General features: G+C 48.7%; 7 protein-coding genes across 7 annotated transcripts; 4 read left to right on the top strand and 3 right to left on the bottom strand.

Annotated features, from left to right (window-relative positions):
- Nucleotides 1-412: 412 nt before the first annotated feature.
- Nucleotides 413-1,151, bottom strand: K444DRAFT_666754 (uncharacterized protein; the record flags this gene model as incomplete). Its single annotated transcript, XM_024887217.1, has 4 exons — nt 976-1,151; nt 794-920; nt 501-744; nt 413-446 (listed from the first exon to the last, which is right to left on the bottom strand). Coding segments are annotated over exons 1-4 (507 nt in total), but the record flags the coding sequence as incomplete, so codon positions are not given.
- Nucleotides 1,152-2,809: 1,658 nt separating this feature from the next.
- On the top strand, nt 2,810-5,287 carry K444DRAFT_633671 (putative aconitate hydratase 2; the record flags this gene model as incomplete). Its single annotated transcript, XM_024883645.1, has 2 exons — nt 2,810-2,851; nt 2,903-5,287. 2 exons carry the CDS (start codon nt 2,810-2,812, stop codon nt 5,285-5,287), a joined length of 2,427 nt encoding a protein of 808 aa, XP_024732451.1.
- Nucleotides 5,288-7,685: 2,398 nt separating this feature from the next.
- On the top strand, nt 7,686-7,895 carry K444DRAFT_487435 (uncharacterized protein; the record flags this gene model as incomplete). The annotated part of the gene is made up of 1 exon (XM_024873143.1): nt 7,686-7,895. A coding segment is annotated over one exon (210 nt), but the record flags the coding sequence as incomplete, so codon positions are not given.
- Nucleotides 7,896-12,846: 4,951 nt separating this feature from the next.
- On the bottom strand, nt 12,847-16,068 carry K444DRAFT_617233 (uncharacterized protein). Its single transcript, XM_024881079.1, has 4 exons — nt 15,697-16,068; nt 15,001-15,176; nt 14,124-14,855; nt 12,847-14,073 (listed from the first exon to the last, which is right to left on the bottom strand). The coding sequence occupies exons 1-4, from the start codon at nt 15,784-15,786 to the stop codon at nt 13,023-13,025; spliced, it is 2,049 nt and encodes a 682-aa protein (XP_024732449.1). The 5' UTR covers nt 15,787-16,068; the 3' UTR covers nt 12,847-13,022.
- Nucleotides 16,069-16,260: 192 nt separating this feature from the next.
- On the top strand, nt 16,261-18,942 carry K444DRAFT_537895 (ARM repeat-containing protein; the record flags this gene model as incomplete). The annotated part of the gene is made up of 7 exons (XM_024875499.1): nt 16,261-16,383; nt 16,436-16,573; nt 16,626-16,736; nt 16,788-16,934; nt 16,984-17,357; nt 17,408-17,702; nt 17,752-18,942. The coding sequence occupies 7 exons, from the start codon at nt 16,261-16,263 to the stop codon at nt 18,940-18,942; spliced, it is 2,379 nt and encodes a 792-aa protein (XP_024732448.1).
- A 744-nt stretch (nt 18,943-19,686) lies between these two features.
- On the top strand, nt 19,687-20,315 carry K444DRAFT_90241 (uncharacterized protein). Its single transcript, XM_024888797.1, has one exon. It carries the CDS (start codon nt 19,780-19,782, stop codon nt 20,188-20,190), a length of 411 nt encoding a protein of 136 aa, XP_024732447.1. The 5' UTR covers nt 19,687-19,779; the 3' UTR covers nt 20,191-20,315.
- Nucleotides 20,316-20,834: 519 nt separating this feature from the next.
- Nucleotides 20,835-22,343, bottom strand: K444DRAFT_617228 (WD40 repeat-like protein). Its single transcript, XM_024881078.1, has 4 exons — nt 22,212-22,343; nt 22,027-22,048; nt 21,478-21,973; nt 20,835-21,430 (listed from the first exon to the last, which is right to left on the bottom strand). Exons 1-4 carry the CDS (start codon nt 22,231-22,233, stop codon nt 20,990-20,992), a joined length of 981 nt encoding a protein of 326 aa, XP_024732446.1. The 5' UTR covers nt 22,234-22,343; the 3' UTR covers nt 20,835-20,989.
- Nucleotides 22,344-22,484: the final 141 nt, after the last annotated feature.

The raw sequence follows: 22,484 nt of genomic DNA, 5'->3' as shown, positions 1-22,484 counted from the left end.
TAGGTAATGCAATCTGAAATGCTAGCGGAGGACGAGCCTTTGTTGGGCCGACCGGTGCTTCGTGAATTTCCTTGCTGGTTACACTTGGAGAAGATAGACGAGGTTGTAATTGCGGAGTGCTTGGTGGGGCTGGCTTTGCTGGTGGGGGCCTATTGAACCCAGCATATGCCAGAAAAGCATCTGAGCTGGCGAGGGAATGTTTAGGCATAGTAGTAGGCGCTTGAGGTCTCTTTGAGGCGCAAGCACTGGCTGCTGATTGTTGGCGTTGCTCAGTGATCAGCGCGTCTGCTCCCTTCTTCTGCGAGCCTTGGTATTCGGCGTCAGCTTTGGTAGCTTCTGCACGAAGTTTAGCAAGCAAGTTGTCGATGCGCGCGTGATTATTCATGCCGCGTCTGGCATCATTGAAGTAAGTCTTCGGCGTTCGACCAGAACGGTGTGAGGCAACACTAGAGGTGAACATATTAGTCGTGACTTCGTGCACCTTCTGAGCTTGAACACACTTTGGTATCTCAGATCGTCCTGTCTGTCCAGGATTATGTCCACCTCTGCTAGAGCCGCCACGGCCACTGCCACCTCCTCTATTTGCTCCACCACCACGGCCACGACTAGGGATTCGACCACCTCGGTCGGAGAATCCTTGTTGGTGCGAGTTACTCATTGCCTCCTTCCTCAAGCGATACAGCTGTCCGTCGTACATGCTATCAAGCTCGGCTTCGGCCGGATCGACATCATCAAATTGGATATCTATAAAATGTTAGAAGGCGGTCCAGGAGAGTTGGCTAGGCAGGCTTACTTCTCCATCGGGCTGCCGGATCATTTGGATCATCTGCAATTTGCTTCTTGACCGGCTTGCTGACCTGTATTTGTACACCTTTATCATCGAGAGGCAGAGTGTCCTTGCGGCCAACTCCAAGCTCCTCCTGTTGCTTCAGTTAGCAGACGCGACCTTCGGACGTGTTTGAGGCTGGTTTCTACCATCATAGCAGCATGGATTAACGCCAACTCCGCATCCGACCACTTCTTCTCCTTGGGTGCCTGGCCCGGGGGACGATCTCCACCAATTGAATTGGCCTCCATGTTGACTTTGGGCACCAGAGCGCGATTGACCGAGAGCTCCTGGCAATGGCGGTTGTAGGGATTCTCTGCTTCCCCTGCAAGGTGGAGAGTTAGTGATCGAATAGAGGAAGGGCGCTTTGTGTGAAGGTAAGACAACAGGTGAAATGCCAGTGGTGACCGAAGTGCAAGGCGAGGTTGGAACAATGAGGCAGGATAGGGAAACGTGGGATACGAACAGAACCAAGCGTGATGAGCTTTGATATCTCGAATATGTGGAGATGGTGTTTTTGAAGCGCAGTTCAGGAGTGCGTATCAAGGTGATGGAATTAGGTTGCAGTGGAAGAAGAGGTGGGACGAGTCAAGTCGCTTTGTTTTGTTTGGGAGCTGGAGGTGGAAAGCCCAGAGGCTAGGCGAAAAGAGCTTCCAAAAGCGGCCACTCGGAAATCGGCTCCTTCAGCCTTGTGTACTCTATTAATCGGCTTCTGAGACAAGTACGTTAAGATGTCCATGCCGTAATAATAGCAGTGATCCCAGCGCTCTTGGAAATGCTATGGTACCATGCTCTCTCCGTCTCCTTGCAACTTCCTTGAAAGGCCTAACTTGGTATGAAAAGTGCTTGAAACAACAGAGAGAAAGAAGGCAGCTTTGCGAGATTTCTCGAGGAAGTGCATCGCGGATCAATGGTCCTCTTCCACGCTCGTTCATTTGCAGCAAGCAACTCCCCTTCATCAGCTAAAAGCTAAGGCTAGACTGACGGTATACTATAGGTCTACCATGAAATAGGTTGCAACATCGCTCGGCCGTTCTTCCTTGGAATTGATTTGTTCGAAACAAATACCAAAGTAAACCCTGGTTGGATGCCATATACATGGAATAATCACCAATCTTCCATTGGAGGAGCAATGGAAACTGCAAGGAAATCCGATCTTCAAGCCCAGCCACAACCGTGAGACTTCATTGCCTCGGCACTGTCCTGCATCGGCTAGCGCGAAGCAGCAACCCTAAGTAGAATCGAGTACAATCAGTTGGGCTAGAAGCCTTCCTAGCTATCTCTTCCGGGCCCTCAACGGAACATATCGAAAATTCAAAATCAAGCTTTGAAGCCTGTCATTAGACGCGGAATAGGAGCCCTAGCTCTCAACGAAAAACTCGAAATATTGCAAACAATCCAAGAGCCTCGAACGAAGTGCAACAAAGGCAATTGAGGCCATGATGGGATAGCCTCTATCAACTAGGCTTTGGAGTGGGATCGTCAAACTTTACGTCCCAGGGATGCGTGGGACCACTGAGCCCTGGACGGCTCAATACTCTTTGTTCTCTTCACCACTGATACTTGAGCTATGGCGAAAGTCTCCCTACTTCTAAATAGAGACAAATTGTGTGCTGCGGAGAATCCAAAGCTCGTTGAAACTGAGGGGGCTGGCTCCCGGGCACAGGCAAACTTCCTCTGCCTTCGGCCCTTCAGCTAGTCGAACGCCATTTTACGGCTCTTTGTACTTAGTAACAAGTGTTATGGATTACTACAGTGGTAGCATGGCACGGCAGTGATTACAGGAAGGGGTAGAGGTTCACAGAATTGATTGGAGTTCTTCTTAGTGTCATCTCCGCCTGCCGGATTTTCGTTTCTCCAGCCAATCGGCGTTGTTCCATTTCAGATGCCAAAAGTTTTCCCGATATCGCTGTTTTTGTGTTGATCTTGTGCAGAATTTCTCTCGCTGACACTCTCCACTCCACATTTCAACACTCAGCAATCATGAGGGGCGGACTTCTGAGTAGTAGCAGGTCTGCTATTAGGGTATATGCCTCTCCCCTTCGGCCAGATTCTAGCTAACTGACCTGCAAACAGAGTTCGACTCCAGTGACCCGCCCCAGGGCTCCATGTACACGAAACCTTGCGACTGTCATTACTAAACCTGCAGCCTCATACAAACCTGACATCGAATCAAGAACTCCTCCATATCCCAAGCTTCTCAAACGATTGCACGAAGTACGACGGGTGCTAGGGTCTTCGAGGCAGCTCACTTTGGCTGAGAAGATCTTATACTCGCATTTGGACAACCCCGAAGAAGCACTCCTTTCGAATACGGACAATGGGCTCAATATCAGAGGCAATGCAAATCTCAAACTCAAGCCGGATCGGGTGGCTATGCAGGATGCATCGGCGCAAATGGCACTGCTACAATTCATGACTTGCAATCTACCTTCCACAGCTGTTCCAGCTAGCATCCATTGCGATCATATGATTGTTGGAGAGAGGGGTGCAGATGTTGATCTTCCGGAGTCAATTAAGGGCAACAAGGAGGTCTTCGATTTCTTGGAGTCCGCCGCGAAGAAATATGGTATTGAATTCTGGCCACCTGGAGCTGGAATTATCCACCAAACGGTGCTAGAAAACTATGCTGCACCTGGCTTGATGATGCTGGGAACCGACAGTCATACCCCAAATGCGGGTGGATTGGGAGCTATTGCAATTGGTGTTGGTGGTGCAGACGCTGTGGATGCTCTCGTGGACGCACCATGGGAATTGAAAGCCCCAAAGATTCTGGGAGTCAGATTGGAGGGTCAATTGAGCGGCTGGGCTTCACCGAAGGATGTTATTCTGGCTCTGGCAGGGAAGTTGACAGTCCGTGGTGGAACTGGCTACATCATCGAGTATCACGGACCAGGAGTGGACTCGTTGAGTTGTACAGGCATGGCCACCATGTGCAATATGGGAGCTGAAGTCGGTGCCACAACTTCTCTCTTCCCATTCTCAACACGCCATATCTCATACCTCGAATCGACCCACCGACGGTACATTGCACTCCAAGCACAGACTATCGCTTCGTCTTCCTCAATACACAACCTACTCAGAGCAGATGAAGGCGCTCATTATGACGAAGAGATCACTATCGACCTGTCCACGCTCGAACCTCACATCAACGGGCCATTCACCCCTGATCTATCGACCCCATTATCAGTATTTTCAAAGGCAGTCAAGTCAAATAATTGGCCAGAAACTGTATCCGCAGGACTTATTGGTAGCTGCACAAATAGCTCCTACCAAGACATGAGGCGTGCTGAAGATCTTGTCAAGCAAGCGTCAGCAGCAGGCCTGAAGCCAGCAACTGACTTCTTCATCACACCGGGAAGTGAACAAATACGAGCTACGCTCGATCGAGATTCCACCTTGTCAACTTTCGAAGATGCTGGAGGTATTGTACTTGCAAATGCTTGCGGACCTTGCATTGGACAATGGAAACGTACAGATAACATCTCGAAGGGAGATAGCAACGCCATCTTCACCTCGTATAACCGCAACTTCCGAGGCCGCAACGACGGCAACCCAGAAACCATGAACTTCCTCGCCTCCCCCGAAATCGTAACCGCAATGTCTTATGCGGGCACCACATCTTTCAACCCCTTAACCGACACCATAACCACACCCTCAGGAGACCTCTTCCGCTTCTCACCCCCAGGCGGCGCCGAACTCCCAGAATTTGGTTTCGAAACCGGAAATCCAGACTTCCTCCCAACGTCTGGAGCTCCCTCGCCGTCAACCCAGGTCGTCGTCTCCCCCACTTCTGACCGTCTTGCCCTCCTTGAGCCCTTCGCACCCTTCCCAGATCACGACCTGCACGGCCTCAAAGTCCTATACAAAGTGACTGGAAAGTGCACAACAGACACCATCTCCGCTGCCGGCCCCTGGCTGAAATACAAAGGCCATCTCCCTAACATTTCAGCCAACACTCTTATCGGCGCCGCCAATGCCGCCACTGGAGAAGTAAACGTCGCCTACGACGTCGATGGTTCTACATCCGGAATCCCTGAGCTTGCACAAAAGTGGAAGGATCAAGGTATCGAGTGGCTTGTTGTAGCGGAAGATAACTATGGTGAAGGATCAGCGAGAGAGCATGCTGCGTTACAACCTCGATTTCTTGGCGGAAGGGTGATTCTCGCGAAGTCTTTTGCTCGTATTCATGAAACGAACTTAAAGAAACAAGGTGTCGTCCCGCTGACGTTTGCGAATGGGGAGGATTACGAGAAGATCAATGCGTGTGATGAGGTTAGTACGGAGGGATTGTACGATGTGTTGAAGAGTGGAGGGAAGGGAGAGGTGAAGGTGGTGGTTAAGAAAAAGGATGGGAGCGAGGTGGTTATCAAGACTAAGCATACGCTCAGCGAGGATCAGTGTGGTTTCATACTGGCAGGCAGCGCACTGAATTTACTGGCGAAGATGAAGCGGACTTGATCAGCAATGATTAGATGTAGAGATACAAAGGTCGGAAATGATACCGAGTTTACTAAAGGGCCCATTGTCCAAGCATTGCGTGAGACGATGGTGCCGCCGGGGGAGGAAGGAGCACACGTCCAAGTCAACAATAACCTTACTTAAGGCCGCCGTTCCCCAGCCGTCATTCTTCTTCTTTCTCCATCATCAATGTTCCCAACCGCTGCGAACAACCATCAAGATCAAGATCAACACCGATTCAATCACCAACCATATCCGCCCCTACAAACTCCTCAATAGTGCGTAATTGTTCCACTCACAAACCTAAACTTTCGCCGATATGTCTTCCACCCTGCCCCTCCAGATCTCTTGGCTGATTGCAACGACGCATCTTCCCGCATCGCAAACTTTGGGCCCCAGGCCCCTATGGATGTAACAGTGAGCACCACAGGAATAACACCCTGTGCAATACCAACAAATGACAGTGAATGAAGCATATTGAAAGGAAACAACGGCTGGCTTCGTGAGTCGCTTTGGTAACTGGTACGCTGGACAGAGGGGCCTTTGAACCTTTGCTTCGGGATTGGAACCGGTGAAGTTGGGAGAGGAGATAGATGAAGTGGTTCATTGATGTGAAAAAGAATTCCTGGGTATTTAAATGATAGGGGTTGCTGCTTAATCGCATGTAGGATAAGCCGGAATTGAAAGGGGGATCTGTGTGTAAATAGACTAGTTCGGGATGCAAACTAGAATTGGTCACCAACTTTGATCTTTGGGCCTGCTTACCAGCCATTTCACCGTACCATGTCCAAATCTCTTTGGTGTTCGGCTGGAAGTCCAGACGTCCCTTTTTGATGAGGAACACTGGGGCCAATTGGCCTGCAGCGCTTCCATGGGACGGGGAAGAGGTTCAGGGGTGAAAGTAAACAATACTTGAGCCGACCTTTCCATTTATCCAGATGCGAAATGGGCTTCGGGGATGAAAAAACTTCTCATTCCAGACACTCATCACATAGGGAACCACAACAGTCATTCATTCAAGGGCTGTCTTGTCAGGCTCCGATAATGGTCAGTGGAATTGAACATTGGGGGACGATGCCACTGCACAGAGCTTCAAGAGACGGCAACCTCGCTGAGATCTCGCAACTCTTCCGCCTATCGCTTGAGGATCTCAACACCCATGATGAGAACTTGATCCCACTTCACATTTGCACTCAAAATAATGATATCCCTGCTGTGGAATTATTACTCAGCTACGGCACAGACCCAAATCTCCAAGTCACAGATGACCACAGCGAATTCGTGTCGGACTCCAACTTGGTATCTTTGGCAACGTGTCAATGATACATTGATATTATGAAGCGCCTGATCCAACACGGCGGTTCCGTGAAATCAAGAGCATTGAGAACCGCTGCTGAATGTGGAAGGTTGGATTGTGTCAAATTTCCCCTTTCTTGGGCGCACGAACACGATGTGGGGAAGTTCGCCGATGGGGTTGTGGATGAAGGAAGGGTTGGGAGGAGCTTTGTGTGCGGCATCTTTGGTCTGGAGAGATGAGATCGCGGAATCTCTACCGAATCAGGACAAATTAATCAAGTAGCAATGAACAGACCATTGCACACGGCTGTTCTCGACGAAGAGGATTTCGATGATCTTGATTCTGTCAACGCCGTTTTCAAGAGTTCCGATGAAGGGATGGAAAAGCGGTTCGAGTTAGTAAGATATGCTGACACGGATATCAACTCGAGGGATGAACATGACGGATCATTTCCTCACTAAAAGCTGTCATGCTTGGAAGTCGAGCAAGGGATGTTGTCGAGTTGTTATTACAAAAAGGAGTAGATGTCAACAGGTATGATGAGGATGGGAAGACGCCACTTTTTATGCAGTGCAAAGAGATGATTTGAGCATAGTGAAGGGACTCATTGAAAGGGGATCTTCTGTGGACGCCATAGACCACCACAATGGATACACACCACTTCACGTTTCAATTCGCAACACAACCTCGGCATGCCAATGCATCATGTCCTTCTTGCTCGCAAAAGGCACAAGTCCAACAGCACAGGCAGCAGAAAAAAACGATGCTCCACTTCACGACGCATGCCGGAATGGAAATCTGGTAGTTGTGAAACTGCTATTAGATTTCGAACCTGAGCTGATAGAAGCGAAATCCTCTAGAGATTGGATGGCACTTCATTCCGCTGCTTGTGGTCCGACAGCCGAGCGATGTATCGAAGTCTCCAAGCCACTGCTTGCTCGAGGGGCCGATATTGAAGTACTGGATGTGACAGGTTGGACAGCCCTCCACCATGCAATAGCTGGTGGCCTCTCGGATTTCATCGATTTCATCTGGTTCTTGGTGGTAGACAAGAATGCTGCTGTAAATGTATCGCAGAATATTGCCGGTTCTGGATGCGACACGCCGCTGCATCTTGCCGTTGTCCGCGGAGACGTAGATATTGTCAGGCTCTTACTGGATCATGGTGCCAAAATGGAAGCAAAAGACAGCTTAGGCAGAACGCCGTTACTGAGAGTTAGTCCAGCAGATGAAGGAGGTGAAATCAAATCAGACATTGTAAGAGAGTTGTTGGAGAGAGGTGCCGTTGTTGGGGCTAAAGACAAGAATGGGCAGGGACTTGACTGGGATGAGAGTTTCGTAGCGGATTTGATGGAAAGGAAATGGTGTTGAGTTTCTTAAGGAGATTGAAAGTGTTGGAAAGTTGAGATGGCAGTATTGGCTTCCTTTCTCAGCTCTTCAAATCGACCACATGGAGTTTCGGAGTTTCCCCTCTTTGTTTGTGACATACTTTTACACGCACCCAGTTTCATGACAGTTTCATCACTTTAAGGCAAGATGCTCGGTATTCTAGATGAAGCTACAGAGCCCAACTCACTCCTGTGCACACAGAATATCCAAGCCAGAGAGAAGGACAGGAGCTCCCAACTCCAGGACTCCACTTGTAAAAATCAGTCGATGTAATTCCAGTCCCAGTAACAATCTCTCCACATTTGTCCCCTGACATGACCTGCTTAACTTCTTTCAATTCCTCACCATTCCAGGTTGAACCGGAGTCGGTATCGAAATCCCGTTCCAGCTGTTATGGTAGGCTTCTGAGCGGTTGTGTTGGTACCTGCTTTGCTTCCGGTGGTTTTATACAGACGTAGGTAACAGCTCATATTGTGGAGTAGGATGCTCCGACAGCTGGATTCAATGCATAAAAAACCGAGGGGGAGATGCCGCTTCCGGAAGCAATAGTGGCACATCCATTACCAGCTTGGACATTATAAAAGCCAGTGCAGTTTGTTGCCATCCCGGCCTGGGTTGGTAACGGAGCCACAATTCCATCCCCACTAGTAGATGTTGTTTTTGGAGGATCTCCCGAATTTTCAGTAGTAATACCAACACAGACATATATTGATAGACAAAGAGATGTGCAAGAACTTCCCACGGCCGAATTCCAGTGTAGAATTGACTTGATGTAATGCCGTAGGTTGCCAGTATCCCGCTACAGGAATCTCCCGATTGAACAAGATAAAAAGTTTTGCAGTTATTGGCCATTCCGGCTTGAATTAGCGAAGGAGTTGCAATTCCATTGCCAGGAGCACGGTCGTCATAGGCTTTATGGTGGCCGATGTTGCTGGCCCAAAAACGTAGTTCTCCTCCAGGCAGTATGAATTCCCTGTGACTAGCTTACACGATATCCCTACAGAACAATTCTATTATAAGTGAGTATATTGCTCTTCGAATAATCGAGTTGAATGCTGACATATGTCTGGAAATTAGCAGAACTGATACTCCAGGTACTCGCAAATCTTGTACAGGTGCTTCCTGAAACTGCAACATCCCAACATGAACAATCTTGAACAGCAACAGGAGCGGCTGTCGTTAGAGAATCCACCAAATAGCCACTTGTTAGGGGGATTATAAGTGCCACAATAGCTACCACAAGTGTGTTTGTTTTCACAAGAGGCAGAAGTAAAAAAGTCATTATAAGAAAACTTTTCTCGTAGAAACCTTGATTTTTGGACAGCGAATTTCAAGAAATATAAAATCCGATGTGAATCCTAACAATCGGCTACGGTCCGTAACTAAGCAGTTTTCATGGGGATAAAATTGACATTTGCTGCGGCACCCAGGAGTGGTTTATCCTAATTATTGGGGGAGAATCCTATGAGACACAGCACCTAGTTGCATACAAGTGGGGCAAGATTCGCCTCAGAAGAGGTAGGAACTAAAAACCTCCTAGTTCTCATGCGGCTTGCACCAAATACTATAGATGATTGTACATTTAATTACCTTCCTTGGCCTCGCCGGGTTTGCGAATTAGGGATCTCTCTAAATAACTCGCCTTTATTCAGCTGTTATTGGTATGAATGGAAGTGATGTTGAGCCTAACATAATTTCACCTGATTCCGTATCGCCGTATCCTCTCTCCTCTCATATTTAGGTCTCAGGGGCTTCTCGCTTACTTCATTCAGAACACTTTCCAAATAATAACCTTTCCGGAATTGCTGCGAGTTTGGTTTAAAGTAATGTTAGTGTCTAATTGGTTCTATATATGGTTGATTAGGATTTTTTTTATTTTTACATGTAAGCAGTTGTTTTGCAAATTTGAAGTGATGCTTTTGGAATAAGCGAAGCGACGTTGGGGAGCTCGAACGGATATAATTTCATTAACTCTGTACCAATTCGAGAATAAACCATTTGAATATTGAAGAAAGACTCATGTTCTAAAGGTTGACCGAAATTGTTTCTGCTGGCTTGCTTGCAGTATTTCTTCCTGCAAATGTTGTATGTTCTTCTGTGCCGATATTGTTCCAATTCCCCTGAGCCGGAAGCAGAGCCCTACTATCGCTTAAGCTGTCTAATACTATTAATTAGCGCAGATGCCCTTGAATTTTCCATAGTAGTGACTAACTTCTTGCATATGCTGGACCTTAAGATTAACTCTCGATCGGGTCTGGCTGACTGTGCCGAAGATCGTCCTTGATATATCGGTCTGCCCATGGTTGTTCCAGCGAGACCAGGTACTGAACAGCAGTTTCACATCGAACTTCAGAGCTGGGGAGACAGTTTGTAGGAAACCCGCTATGTTGCTTCCACGTCTCTAGCCTATATTTTTGATGTCCGCCATTGAGGCGATACAATGAGATTGACCTCAACTATGGCCAGCCAACACTAACACTAACAAATCAATATGCTGCTATTAGGCGGGACAACTGGAGGCGGAATCCACGGACTGGCATGTATGATAGGAATCCCAATGTTCCCAACTAGAAAGAATTATACAGAACTTCAATTAGGGCATATTAATATTTTCCGAGGGTTGCACTTGTACGAAGTTCTGCTTTCGGTGATGGTGAGAACTAGTGCGTTGGGGTGGGGTGATGGAGGTATTGGAGTTTCGACAGTGTGAACAAAGTTAGCTGGAATAAACGTAGAGTAAATTATTCCGCTTTATTAATGTAGCTAAACAAATGAATTGTTCGTGGGCTGAGGCACAAGCTCTATCTCGTCGTAATTACAAACTCCTCGGAACAAAACCTCCCAGAGTCCTAGCCCCCCTGCCCCCTCCACGATTTAGTGATGCGGTGGCAGCATATTTTGGTTCTGACCATTTGAACTTGAAATTGCCCTAAGCTCACAAGCCCTAGTATCGAATCAAGAAATGCCATGTTCTCACAACAAAGCCGCCGTCTCCTTCTCGTCCAGTTCCAAATCTCCCATTTGCAGTCTCCCAGATTGCCCTCTCTCCATCCTCTCACTGTCGCTAGTGAACGCCTTCCACAACAAAAGATAAGGCACAATAACCATGCCAGCTATTCCAAGTACAATAAGTCGAAGCCATCGTGGAAACCAAGGCAGCTTGGAAAGGATGTTTTCGACAAGCAACTTGTCTGCAAGACGCTCGGAAAAGACTGTTGCAAAACCTAGGATGATCGAGAGAACGAAAATGGCCCCGAGGGTAATAACGGGGTTAGAAGGAGCCAGAAGAGTAATGGCGTCATTGTCCTTTCTTTCCCCAAAGCGTTGATGAGAGATAAGAGTGTCTAAATTTGTGCTGAGCTGGCGGTTTCGATTGCGTACAGAGAGTTGGCTTCAGCAGAAGAAGTAAATATGATTGAGAAAGGAATTATGAGGAACGGTGAGTTTTGGAAGACAGAAACTTCATTTCATCATTATTGTAATATATTCGTAAATGGAATGGTTGGTGGAGTTGGAACCATAGATGGCTCCAATGCTATGTCTCTTCCGGCTAGGCTCTGCCTCAACCTCCGTCACCACACACCAATCGATCCAGAGATGGCCTTTTTTCAAGAATCCCTTGCACCATGACTTCGGGCTCCACATCACCACCAGCATAACCTCACTCCCTTCCCGAACTCAGCCTCGTAAACCATCTTGAACTATTTCAATCGTGCCTGTCGGTGATAAGCCCGAAGCGAGCCACCCCCTTTCCAAAGCCCTGCAAAAGGCACATCAATACGCCAGCAAACATAAGTATTTCGTGTCTCTCACGAGTTGCCGCCACCTTTGGAGCGGCCAAGTGCAATGCACCAACACAAGATCAAGAGTGGAAGCACAAGGCAGAGACCGATGACAATGAGAGCAATAACGATGTTTGGCGCGAGTCCCATTTTCTGATGACCTCTCGTTTCGTTTCGCCGTCTTGACTTTTGATAGGGTTGTTCGCTTGAAGAAGGAGTCTGTGGGAGGTGTCTATTGATAGTGGGAGGTTTAGAGAGATGTGGAAGAATTTAGAGGAGACTGGGGACCTTTTATAGGGCATTGCAAGGTAGAGGGGTTTTGAATGACTGTTCCTGTGGAAACATCGGGGAGTTTTCTGACTTCTGTGATTCTGACCAAGTAACCGGGAAGATAGATGCGCTGAATGGGGAGTCTTACAAAACAGGAAGTAGATTTTATGCCTGAATAACAATCATTGAGCAACTTCGTGGTTTAAATTCTTGATCTGCAAGCCTTCCTTTTGTGGGGGGTGGGCGCGGATATTTCTGGTAAGGAGAACACCATTTGAACACCAGAGCCCTACTATACTCATAATCCTTACTTGTTGTATTGGTTTGGCATTCGTCCTGCTGCATATGTGAAGTGTAGTCGATCCTGCTGCGTAGGGTTAGTCCCACCATCTGAATCAAAATTCCACGACGTCCCTAGATAAATTTTTTGAAACCCTCTCATATTCTTTCCCCAAAACCTTCATCCCCTCCAAAAGTTCTTCGCTCTCTCGATTTTTCATCAGGTCACGCAGATCAACAACAGAGGTCCACACGCGTTCCACACCTTTATTTCCCCTCGCACAATTTGTCACGACTCCCTCACCCAGGTTTAACCAACATACCCACCACCATCATGCCGGAAACTGCCCCATCTACCTCGTCGACTTCGTCTGCCTCCTCACAGTCTCTACCGCTGTCTCTGCGTCGCAAATGCCATCTGCAAAGAGCCGCAAGTCTTGAAATGGGAGGCTGGGAAGATGGATTAGTTTGTCTGATTTTGGGTGAAAGGAACAAAGAAGGGGGTTGAGGGGTAGAAAGGGACATTTGTCTTGCAGTGGAGGAGCAGATGTGTATATTTTTCACATTCGAGAGTACATGGGGTTTCAAAAGTCCGGAAAATCTAGAATTGGGTATCGACAACAATAGGGACACTACAAACTCGGATCTTCTTCCTCAGTTCCTTTGCTATTGCGCATGGGCTTCTGAGGTCCGCAGGTGTTGTCTTCAAGAACGAAGCCTACTGGCCACCCATAACAGGGTAAATCCTTGGCTCCCGTCTCCTCTTCCTCCTGCCCGGTCCAGTCTGCGGTTCTTCGGGCTCAAGCTGCTCAATCATCACCAGTCTCCCATTTTGAATTCCCGGAACACAGTTGCCCAATCCTTCCTTCCCGAAAAGCTCTTCCAGTCGACGGTCCATCTCCTTGCACTCCTCTTCGGATCGCCACTCACTTGTCTGATGGATATTCCAGCCCTTATCCGCTCTCTCCTTCCGCACTTGTGCCGTGAGAATCTTGCCGAAGTTAGCTTTCCTTCCACCACGAGCTTCAATTTCTTTGATCTTCTCTTGTCTCTCTTCTTCTGTCATCTTCCTTGGCCAAGCAACACGAGGATCAATGTGGCCCCAGATCTGAGTACTGAGTAGCTCTTTACTCGTGGGTTGCTCGTCAGATTGAGGTTGAGCTTGCTTGAAGAGGAACGAGTCGAGCTCTGTGGTGTTAAAGTTAGCCGCTCGTTGGGCACGTATCGCTTCTATTGATATGGGTGGCGGTGTTTCATCGTGTGTGCCTATGAGCCGCTCACGACAACTCTCGGATTCCGGATGAGGTGGATCAGATTTCTCCGGCTCTTCTGCGTCAGAGGAGACGTTGGCAGAATATGTCGAAGAACTTGGGCGGCGAGCTGGAGGAGATGCGCTCTTGTAAGGCGAGGAGGGGTGTTCTGAGGCGAGTCGGTCAATCAAAGCGAGAGAATCGGGGTCTAACATCTCTTCATCATCGTCCGATGGGTCCCGAACTCGAGGAGGTTGATATGGATGTGCATGGCTGGCCGCTATCTCTTCCTCGATTGACGGAAGCCCGGCCATTCCAAATTCCAGTGAGTTGGACTCTGATGCGTCTTGCTGACTTGCTGTCGCTGCCAACTCCTGTGCAATCTGAGAACCTGGACTGTCGTCTCGATGATCAATACCGGTCCAAGGATTGGTGTCATCGGCCACTTCCGGGGGAGGCGGCGAATAATCAGGCGAGTCTTGGGCCACAATTTGGAGAGTTTCACGAGCTGAATTTAATCTGTATTACCGTTAGGTCCTAGCTAACACACCAAAGTTTAAAGGCCTTACCCTGAAAACAAACTTCGTTGCCAGCCTGTTGTCGGTTCAATCGGAGACTCTGCCATACTTGCAGAGCTCAAAGATCGATTTAGATCATCAACGGCTGTCTCAACTTCCCTCGGGCTTTTCAGTTTATTCGTTTGCCTTCCATTCTGTTCTGGAGTCCGTTTGAAGGCTGATCTGGGGGACGGTCTAGTGGGAGTCGGTGGACTTCGAACGGGTTCTGGAGCCTTGAATGTAAACTCCGAGCGTACTGGGGGCTGGAAAGCGAACATGCTCTGTTCCTGGCCCATGTCTTGATGACTCCCGCTGCTGGAACGCTTTGCGACCGGACGCTTCCTCTTTAAAAATGGTTTATCATCCGGTTTGACAGGATATAACTTGTCTTTATTGAAGGAGCGAGGCGCCGGTGCCGGTTTCGGCGGCGCTGCCTTTGCTGACGCATGTCGCTCTTCAATTCTGTGCTTCGGGCATAGAGGGCGGGATCCGGACTGGTGTATGAAAAGGAAAGTAGTGCAGCTATCAACCTCACACTGTATTTTAGGATTCATTCCTAGTGTCTTCGGGGACTCTTTCGCAGGTTCTAAACCGACACTCTTGGAAGCGGGATGGGAGCTAGCATAGGGAGAGGTGTACGGCTGGGTTGAAAATTTTGTTGATGACTGCGATGTAGAGAAAGCGGCCGCGATCTTCTTCTTGTTTTCTTGCTTGTCCTTGCAATGTTTACAAGTCCACGGCGCGCTGAAGTAAGTCAGTGACTGGAGGATTAGCAAGGGATATGCTGAATAGGCTACGCTGGTGCTCTCCGACTGTCCAGTGGGACAGAGCAACAAGCAGGAGCGTGTTTCGCAGTCCCAAAAAGTAGGCAGAAGAAATGTAAACGTACTCGCAGTCTTCTATGTATGGGCTAGCACAGCCTTGATGGATCTTCCATTTACATCGGGTACATTGAACCAAGCGTTTGACGACCGACCCCTCCCCTTTGCATACCATGCAAAGGGTTGCTTTGCTCGCTGACGACATCGAGGTAACGGAGCTGGAATCATCAAACCCTTCAAATTTCTGCAAATGCTGGTCAGTATCGGGATACTTGACTTGATATAAGTAACATCGGAGAGATAGGATATGTCTCAGGTCTTTTCAGTTTTTGATAGTCGTCAACCTGCAGGCTCGAGCGGCTTCGAATCTCGACTCGGACCTTGAAGAAGATGCCTCCACTAAGACCAAACAATTCCAAGTAGTCGCTTTTGGCTTTGCTGTGATAATCGGATAGGGAACCTTTCCACCGCAGCCTTTGGTTGTGTGTCCGGGAGAAAGACGAGACACAACTCCTGATAGCGGTAGTGCCAATGGCAATAATTTGTCCCACATATACACCACTCTCACTTTGCTCGCATGAGAGCAGTCTTGCTGCTGGATAGCCAAGTGAAAACAAAGGAATTATTGAGTAAAGTATCCTCAGCTGTCACCTCTCGAACTGAGTCTCGATCCAGAACCAGAACAAGCTTTGAAGCAGTCGGACCTTTTACCAGAATGCTCATCATAGACATGATATTAGAAGCTGTAATGAAATGCCACATACCTTCCCTATAAACAAACTCTCAGTGCCGCCATGGGATTTGTTTGTCGGAAGGCTGCCCGCAGGGGGGTGAAGTGGTGACCCTTGATCCATTGCTTTCTCGGAAAGAGTGACAGGTCATTTATGCTAGCATCAGTTCGAAGGAAGGGTCGGATATGGGTTCTTGGGTTCAGCCTTGTAAAGAGGATAGACAGCTGGATTGATATGGTGAAGGTGAGGGACGTGAAAGCGAGATCGTTGTCGGATATTGTGTTGAATTGAAATATTGTTCCATCGGTGACATGGATGAAGTCAACATAAGATAGTAGTGAACTCTCCTGTCTCAGGGATGCCGAAGGATTTTGAATCTTTTGTGAAGTCGTGATATGAAAATGTTTGAAGCAATCCACGCTCACGAATTCATGGGACGTGCTCCTGAAGATGCCCCACTGAAACTCCTGACCTGTCGGCACTAGCGGCCGCTGAGAGAAGGCTACCAAGATCGAAATGCCAGATGTTCTCGCATGACAACTGCAAATAACACAATCATTTGGCATCCTTGTGCTTTCTTCGTTCTTCACTCTCTTGATGGATTTTCTCAAATCTGCTGTAGCCTCAGCAATATCAAAAGGGCCTCCATTTCCCTACACCTTCGGCGATCGAGTCGATGTTGACACGAGCATCTGGAATCTCTTCAATGGAACTAAACGCGTAGGACAAGGACCCCGCCAATGTTGAGGACTGTACTGATAAGGTGATACAGGAAGATGGGTCGAATTGCAGTATTTTCTCCTTCGATGTCACAGCCAACAAATCCCGTCTGCCAATGGCAAGGAATGCCGTGAAGAAACTCCGAACATTACGACATCCGGGAGTTATCAAAGTGCTTGATACGGTCGAGGTATGGAACAGGAAGGCCATACGAGGAGGACAAGTTATTGATCGCTGGATAGACCGAAACCTACATTTATATTGCGACAGAGAGGCTGGTACCACTGAGATGGCATATCACGCGGAAGAGCATGAGTGCAGAGACACTGAAATGGGGACTATGCGGTGTAGCTGTAAGTATGCTCTTTACGTATGGGATACAGGCCTCTGACTCTAACCTCCAGCAAACAATCAAATTTATCAATGACGATGCCTCCTCAGTCCACGGCGCTCTGCGAGTTGGGTCAATATATACCAGTGAAAGTGGAGAATGGCGAATTGGAGGCTTCGAAGTCTTGAGCAGCATGAAGGATGACGAGGCAATCATATACGTATGCTACCAATTGCAAACTGGACCTACACATAACTGATGATCCCTAGAATTATGGCAGCCTCGTCCCTGACTCTGGTCGATACACACCACCTGAGCTGGCAAAATCTGGCTGGGATGCAATCAAGAAGAATCCCCTGGCAGCAGTCGACGCATACAATTTTGGCACATTAATACTCGAAGTGTTTAATGGCGATTTCATGGGACCAGATCAGGCTGGGCAGACGAAGAACATTCCTCCTTCAATGCACTCGAGTTATAGGCGGTTGGTCAACAGTAATCCCAAGGCCAGAGTCAGTGTTGGAAACTTTTTGGAACAAGGACGGCGGAGTGGTGGCTTCTTCAACACACCGTTGATTAAGCTTACAGATGGGGTAGACAATCTTGGGATGAAGAGTGAGGAGGAGCGAGAGGAGTTCTTAAAGTAAGTCCTCAATGTATGTGGGTTCAGGAGCGCTCATCTAACCAGAACAGTGACTTGGATCAATTATCGGATGACTTCCCGGAGGACTATTTCAAGATGAAGATTCTTCCTGAGCTTCTTAAGTCCGTCGAATTTGGAGGCGGCGGACCGAAAGTCTTTGGAGTGGTCATGAAAATCAGCAAGAAGTTGACAGACGAAGAGTTTGAGGCTAAAGTTACTCCTGCTGTTGTTCGGCTTTTCAGCAGCCCGGATCGAGCAATTCGAGTTTGTCTGCTAGACAATCTACCACTAATGATTGACCGATTGCCACAAAAAGTTGTCAATGATAAGATATTTCCTCAGATGGTATTTCACTTGTCCAGAAAGGCGTTTACTTAGCTGACGAAGATAACAGGTTACTGGATTTACGGATGTTGCGCCAGTGGTACGGGAACAGACTGTCAAGGCTGTTCTAACCATTATTGGTAAACTATCTGACCGGACAGTTAATGGTGAGCTCTTGAAATACCTTGCCAAGACTTCAAACGATGAACAACCTGGAATCCGTACAAATACCACGATATGTTTAGGGAAGATCTCCAAAAACCTCAGTACCAGCACGAGATCCAAAGTCTTAATTGCAGCATTCACACGTTCTCTCCGTGACCCCTTCATCCACGCCAGAAATGCAGCCCTCATGGCATTAGCAGTCACATCGGACGCGTTCAGCGAAGACGATATTGCCAACCGAATACTGCCATCTTTGTGCCCCTCCCTAATTGACAAGGAGAAGCTCATTCGAGATCAAACCAACAAAACAATGGACGTATATCTCCAAAGAATACGCAAATTCGCCTCCACAATGGCAGATACCGTCTTGCCACCTCTAAACGCCGTAGAATCCTCAACAGCGACACCCCGGATGGGTACCCCACAACCCAGCGAAGCCGCCTCCTGGACCGGCTGGGCCATCTCCTCCTTTACCAACAAAGTCTCCACCGCGGTCGGTGAAATAACCGCCGAACGGAACGCCGCGTCCAACCTAGCTCGTCCCTCCTCCGCACCCCTCACCACAGAATCCCGCAAGCCTCCAGGAACAGCCTCAGCCTCTGCCCTACATCGCCAAGCCGTCATCTCCCCTCCTGCAACATCAGCGCGAACATCAACATCCTCAAACGCAAACGACTATTTTCACGACGCCGACACTGGACCCGTCGAGATCGACATAGATGACGGGTGGGGTAATATGGAAGAAGATTCTTTCTTTGATGCTCCTGCTGATGCTTCGAAAGCCAAGGCTATGGGGGGAGCGAATCCATTTGAAGATAATGGGGAGCCGGACTTTGCGGGATGGCTAGCGGCGCAGGCGGGGAAGAAGGCGGGTGGGAAGCCACTTCCTAAGGGGTTGGCGAAGGCGGCAAATGGGAGTGGAAGTATACGGCCTGTTTCTGCAAGGTCGGCGAGCACGGGTGATGGTGTGGCAGCAGCAGGAGTGAAGAAAGCTGCTGCTACTACGGCGCCTAAATCCAAGCCGGCGGCGGCGAAGAAAATTGATACGGCACCTAAGGAGACGGGTGAGGATGATGGGTGGGGTGATGGGTGGTGATGACTATATGGGGAATGTCAAGAGTGGCCTTGGAGTCTGGAAGAATAGGACAGGCATTGCGAGGTGTTATTGGGTGGGATACCAGGCTATGTGTGATGTGTGTACGTACGCAAATGTATATTTCTGGTTTGAATCATGATTCACTACGTGTCCAAGTCGACGGGCTGAATATAAATAAGCACCAGTATATTGATTCCTGATCTTCAGCCATCTGCTTCACCCTGAACTTGGAACGGTGATAGAGATCGATGATAAGCTCCGAGTCTCCAGTTTAAACACTTGGGAACTGCTAGGTGCTGGCACTTTTCATAACAGGAGGCACCTCCTGCGTAGGTTATCAGTGTGCTCTCGCCATTGCACGGAAGCACCCCTCCTACCAAATCACTATCGCCTCCCGCACCGACAACGGTTCCGCAACCACCATCAACAACTTCCTCGACCAAAAAAAGACACCACCTTCCACCCTCTCGACCTCGGCTCCATCTTCAACATCCGCGCCTTCGCCACGCACTTCTCCTCTTCAGACCGCCCGCCCATCTCACTTGGTCTTAAACGCAGTCCTGCAGTCCACATAGTGAGATCCATAAAACAGTTGATGGATTTGAGACCACGTTCGGCATCTCGCACATTGGGCATTCCTTGTTGTTCCATTTACTATTCCCGTACTTCGCGAAAGAGGCGAGATCTCGTATTGATAACCACGAGCGGGACACACGGCCCAGATCAGAAAACAGAGATGTTGGATGCGAATTTCACGAACGCGGAAGAGATTGCAAGGCCAAATGCAAAAGAAGCGGGTATTGTGAAGGGGAGAGGAAGCTACACCACGACGAAGCTATGTCATGTCCTCTGGACTTATGCTCTTGCGAAACGCTACTCCACCCTTTCCCAGCAGGGCGGGGGCCGGAGTTAACAGCAATAACCTTCAATCCTGGCCTCATGCCAGGCACGGGACTTACGCGAGCATCTTCTGCGATTGGGAATTTCCTGTGGCATAAGGCGATGCCGCATATTCTGCCGTTGCTGCGCTTGCTACTCGGAAACAAGAATATCCATACGCAGGCTGAGAGCGGGAAGAATATGGCGTTTCTTGTTCTTGGCGAGGGAGACATGAAAGGCACTAATGGCGTGTATTTTGAGAATCACGGGGAGAAGAGGAAGATATCGCAGAGTGTAAGGAACAGTGATTGCACAAATGGTTGTCTGATTAAAAGAAGCTCTGAGGGAGCCTCTGATCTTGCTAAATAAAGGGGAGCTGCTGAGTAAGCTGAGCTAAGCTCCCTAGTACCCGTATCCATACGACAGAAGAGTAGTCAGGTTAGTTATGAGGAGGGGGAAAGGGAAGAGCTTTGGGAGTGGACGATTAAGACGGTGGCGAGGGATGGAGAGGAGAGGAAGGCCTTTCATATTGGGAAGTGAGGCTGTCAAAGTGAAGTGAAGTTTGTGCTTTGTGAGGTTTGGAAGGTGGTGTTCGCGTCTTCATGCTTGATCGCATATTTCATCGAGCAGTGGAGGAATTTTGGAAAGTACTTGTAGGATAGGAGTTATCAGCCACCTTCGGACCTTGACCACAGGTCGTCATCCGACTTTGGATTCTGCCACCGCTTCCTTTTTCATAAATGAGGAGGTTGGTCATTTTCAACGAATCAAAATTGTCTTTGCTCAAATTAGCCTTCCCCCTTTTGAAAATGAGGAGGTTGGACTTTTTCAACGAATCAAAATTGTCTTTACTCAAATTAGCCTTTCCCCTTTTGGGAATGAGGAGGTTGGTCATTTTCCAGCCAATCACACCGCTCAATCTCGCAATGAAAGATTTGGGGGAAATGGGCCAGGTACGGTATGCTCATGCTCGTGGTGTGCGAAATAATGAAATCAAAGAGATGTAATTAAAATGCACCGTGATATTCTTCATTCATGAAGCCGGGAATGAATCATCCGGTCGTCTCGCTATGCTATCAGTATCCTTAAGAAATTCATCGCAAAGAAACGCCATCCTCCCGCCATGCCATTGCCAGAACACCATGCCTGAACGCCAAGCTAAAGCAGTTCAGCGAGCCTCAGAATAATCATTGAGCGCAACGCAGACTAGTCCCCGATGATGCCCGTTGTATTGCCGAATAATCGACTCACTGTGCAGCTCCCACAATCTCGCATAGTGGTCCGAGCAAGCCGTTACTAGGTACGCGGAATCTGCGCTAAACGCACAGTCCCAGACCCATCGTTGATGGCTTGCGAGCGTGCTTTCCAGCTTGAACGGCTTTGGTGTCTTGTTGTCTGGTTGAACTTGGCCGGGACCGGGGATCATGGATTCGAGGTCCTTGACTTCCCAGATCTTGGCCGTGTGGTCGGCGGAACAGGTTGCTAGGTGCTTGACGTCGGGGGAGAGGAGGACGCGGGTTATGTAGTTTTTGTGGGCGGAGAAGTGGGTTATTGGGATTAGGGTTGTCTTTTCGCGGTATTGGAGGAGGTGCCAGACGTAGACATTTCCCTAAGATCACGTTAGATGCTGCAAAGAGAAGTGTGAGGGATGCTTACTGAGTTTGTGCCAGCGCAGAGAGTCGAGCCATCACTTGCCACCGTAACGCTTGCAACAGGAACATCTTCCTCAGGGATTAGCTGATGAGAGCAGTTGTTCTCTGCAAGATCCCATATGCGCACGCTGCCTCCACGGTCACAGGCAATGATCTCGCCTTGGTTTGGGTGGATGACTACGTCGTTGACAGGGGAGCCATGGGAATAGCTCCGTTGGACAGAACCGCTCCTAGTCTCCCAGATTTTGACTGTGCCATCTTCAGAGCTTGTGACCATCCATTTTCCTTCGCAGTGAAATGCGACACCTGTGACATTGCCTGTATGGCCTTCGAATGCGAGGAGGGGGTTTGGGTTTGTGGATTTGATGTCGTAGAGTTTGACAGTGTGATGACCAGCAGCGGCAAGGAAGCGTTTGTCAGGGGAGATACAGAGACGGTTAACTTGGGAGTCAGAATGTTGGATCGTTCGAGAGCAGATGCCAGAGAGGGCTTCCCAGAAGCTGGATGGAGAAGAGTTAGCAAGGCTTCTACAGCTGGTGGGAAGAAAGCATACCGTATTGTGTGGTCGTAACCAGCTGTTGCCAGGATACAAAGGCCTTCGTCAGCTTCTCTCATTCGGTACGCCATGGTGGGGGAGCGGGTTGATAGGAACTTGAGGCGCAGAGGGGTTCATGGTGGGGTTGAAGGGATGAGGAGGGGAGGATAGCGATGCAGGAAGGAGCGGCGGTGAGCACTTACCTGTGCAAAGAATTACACTCATATCTTTCAGATGGGCAGATTCTCTTTATCATATAGATTCCAACATTTGCAAAGACAAATATCGACTCCAAAAGCTCTGTCGTCGATATTCTGGTTGCGCCTAAATATTTCTGACGTTGCAGCAGCCACTGAGCTCTGCGCTTCTCCAGCAGTTTGCAGGGGTGGCCCTTCAGGCCATTGGAGACTTGGCCAATTGGAGCTTGGTGGCCGCTCGCTTCAACTTCCTCTTCGGAGCTAGCGAATTTCATTCCG

This window comes from Hyaloscypha bicolor (genome assembly GCF_002865645.1).
Source record: "Hyaloscypha bicolor E unplaced genomic scaffold K444scaffold_125, whole genome shotgun sequence".
In the NCBI taxonomy this organism is placed as follows: Eukaryota; Fungi; Ascomycota; class Leotiomycetes; order Helotiales; family Hyaloscyphaceae; genus Hyaloscypha; species Hyaloscypha bicolor.
This window is presented reverse-complemented; position numbering and strand designations above follow the sequence as displayed.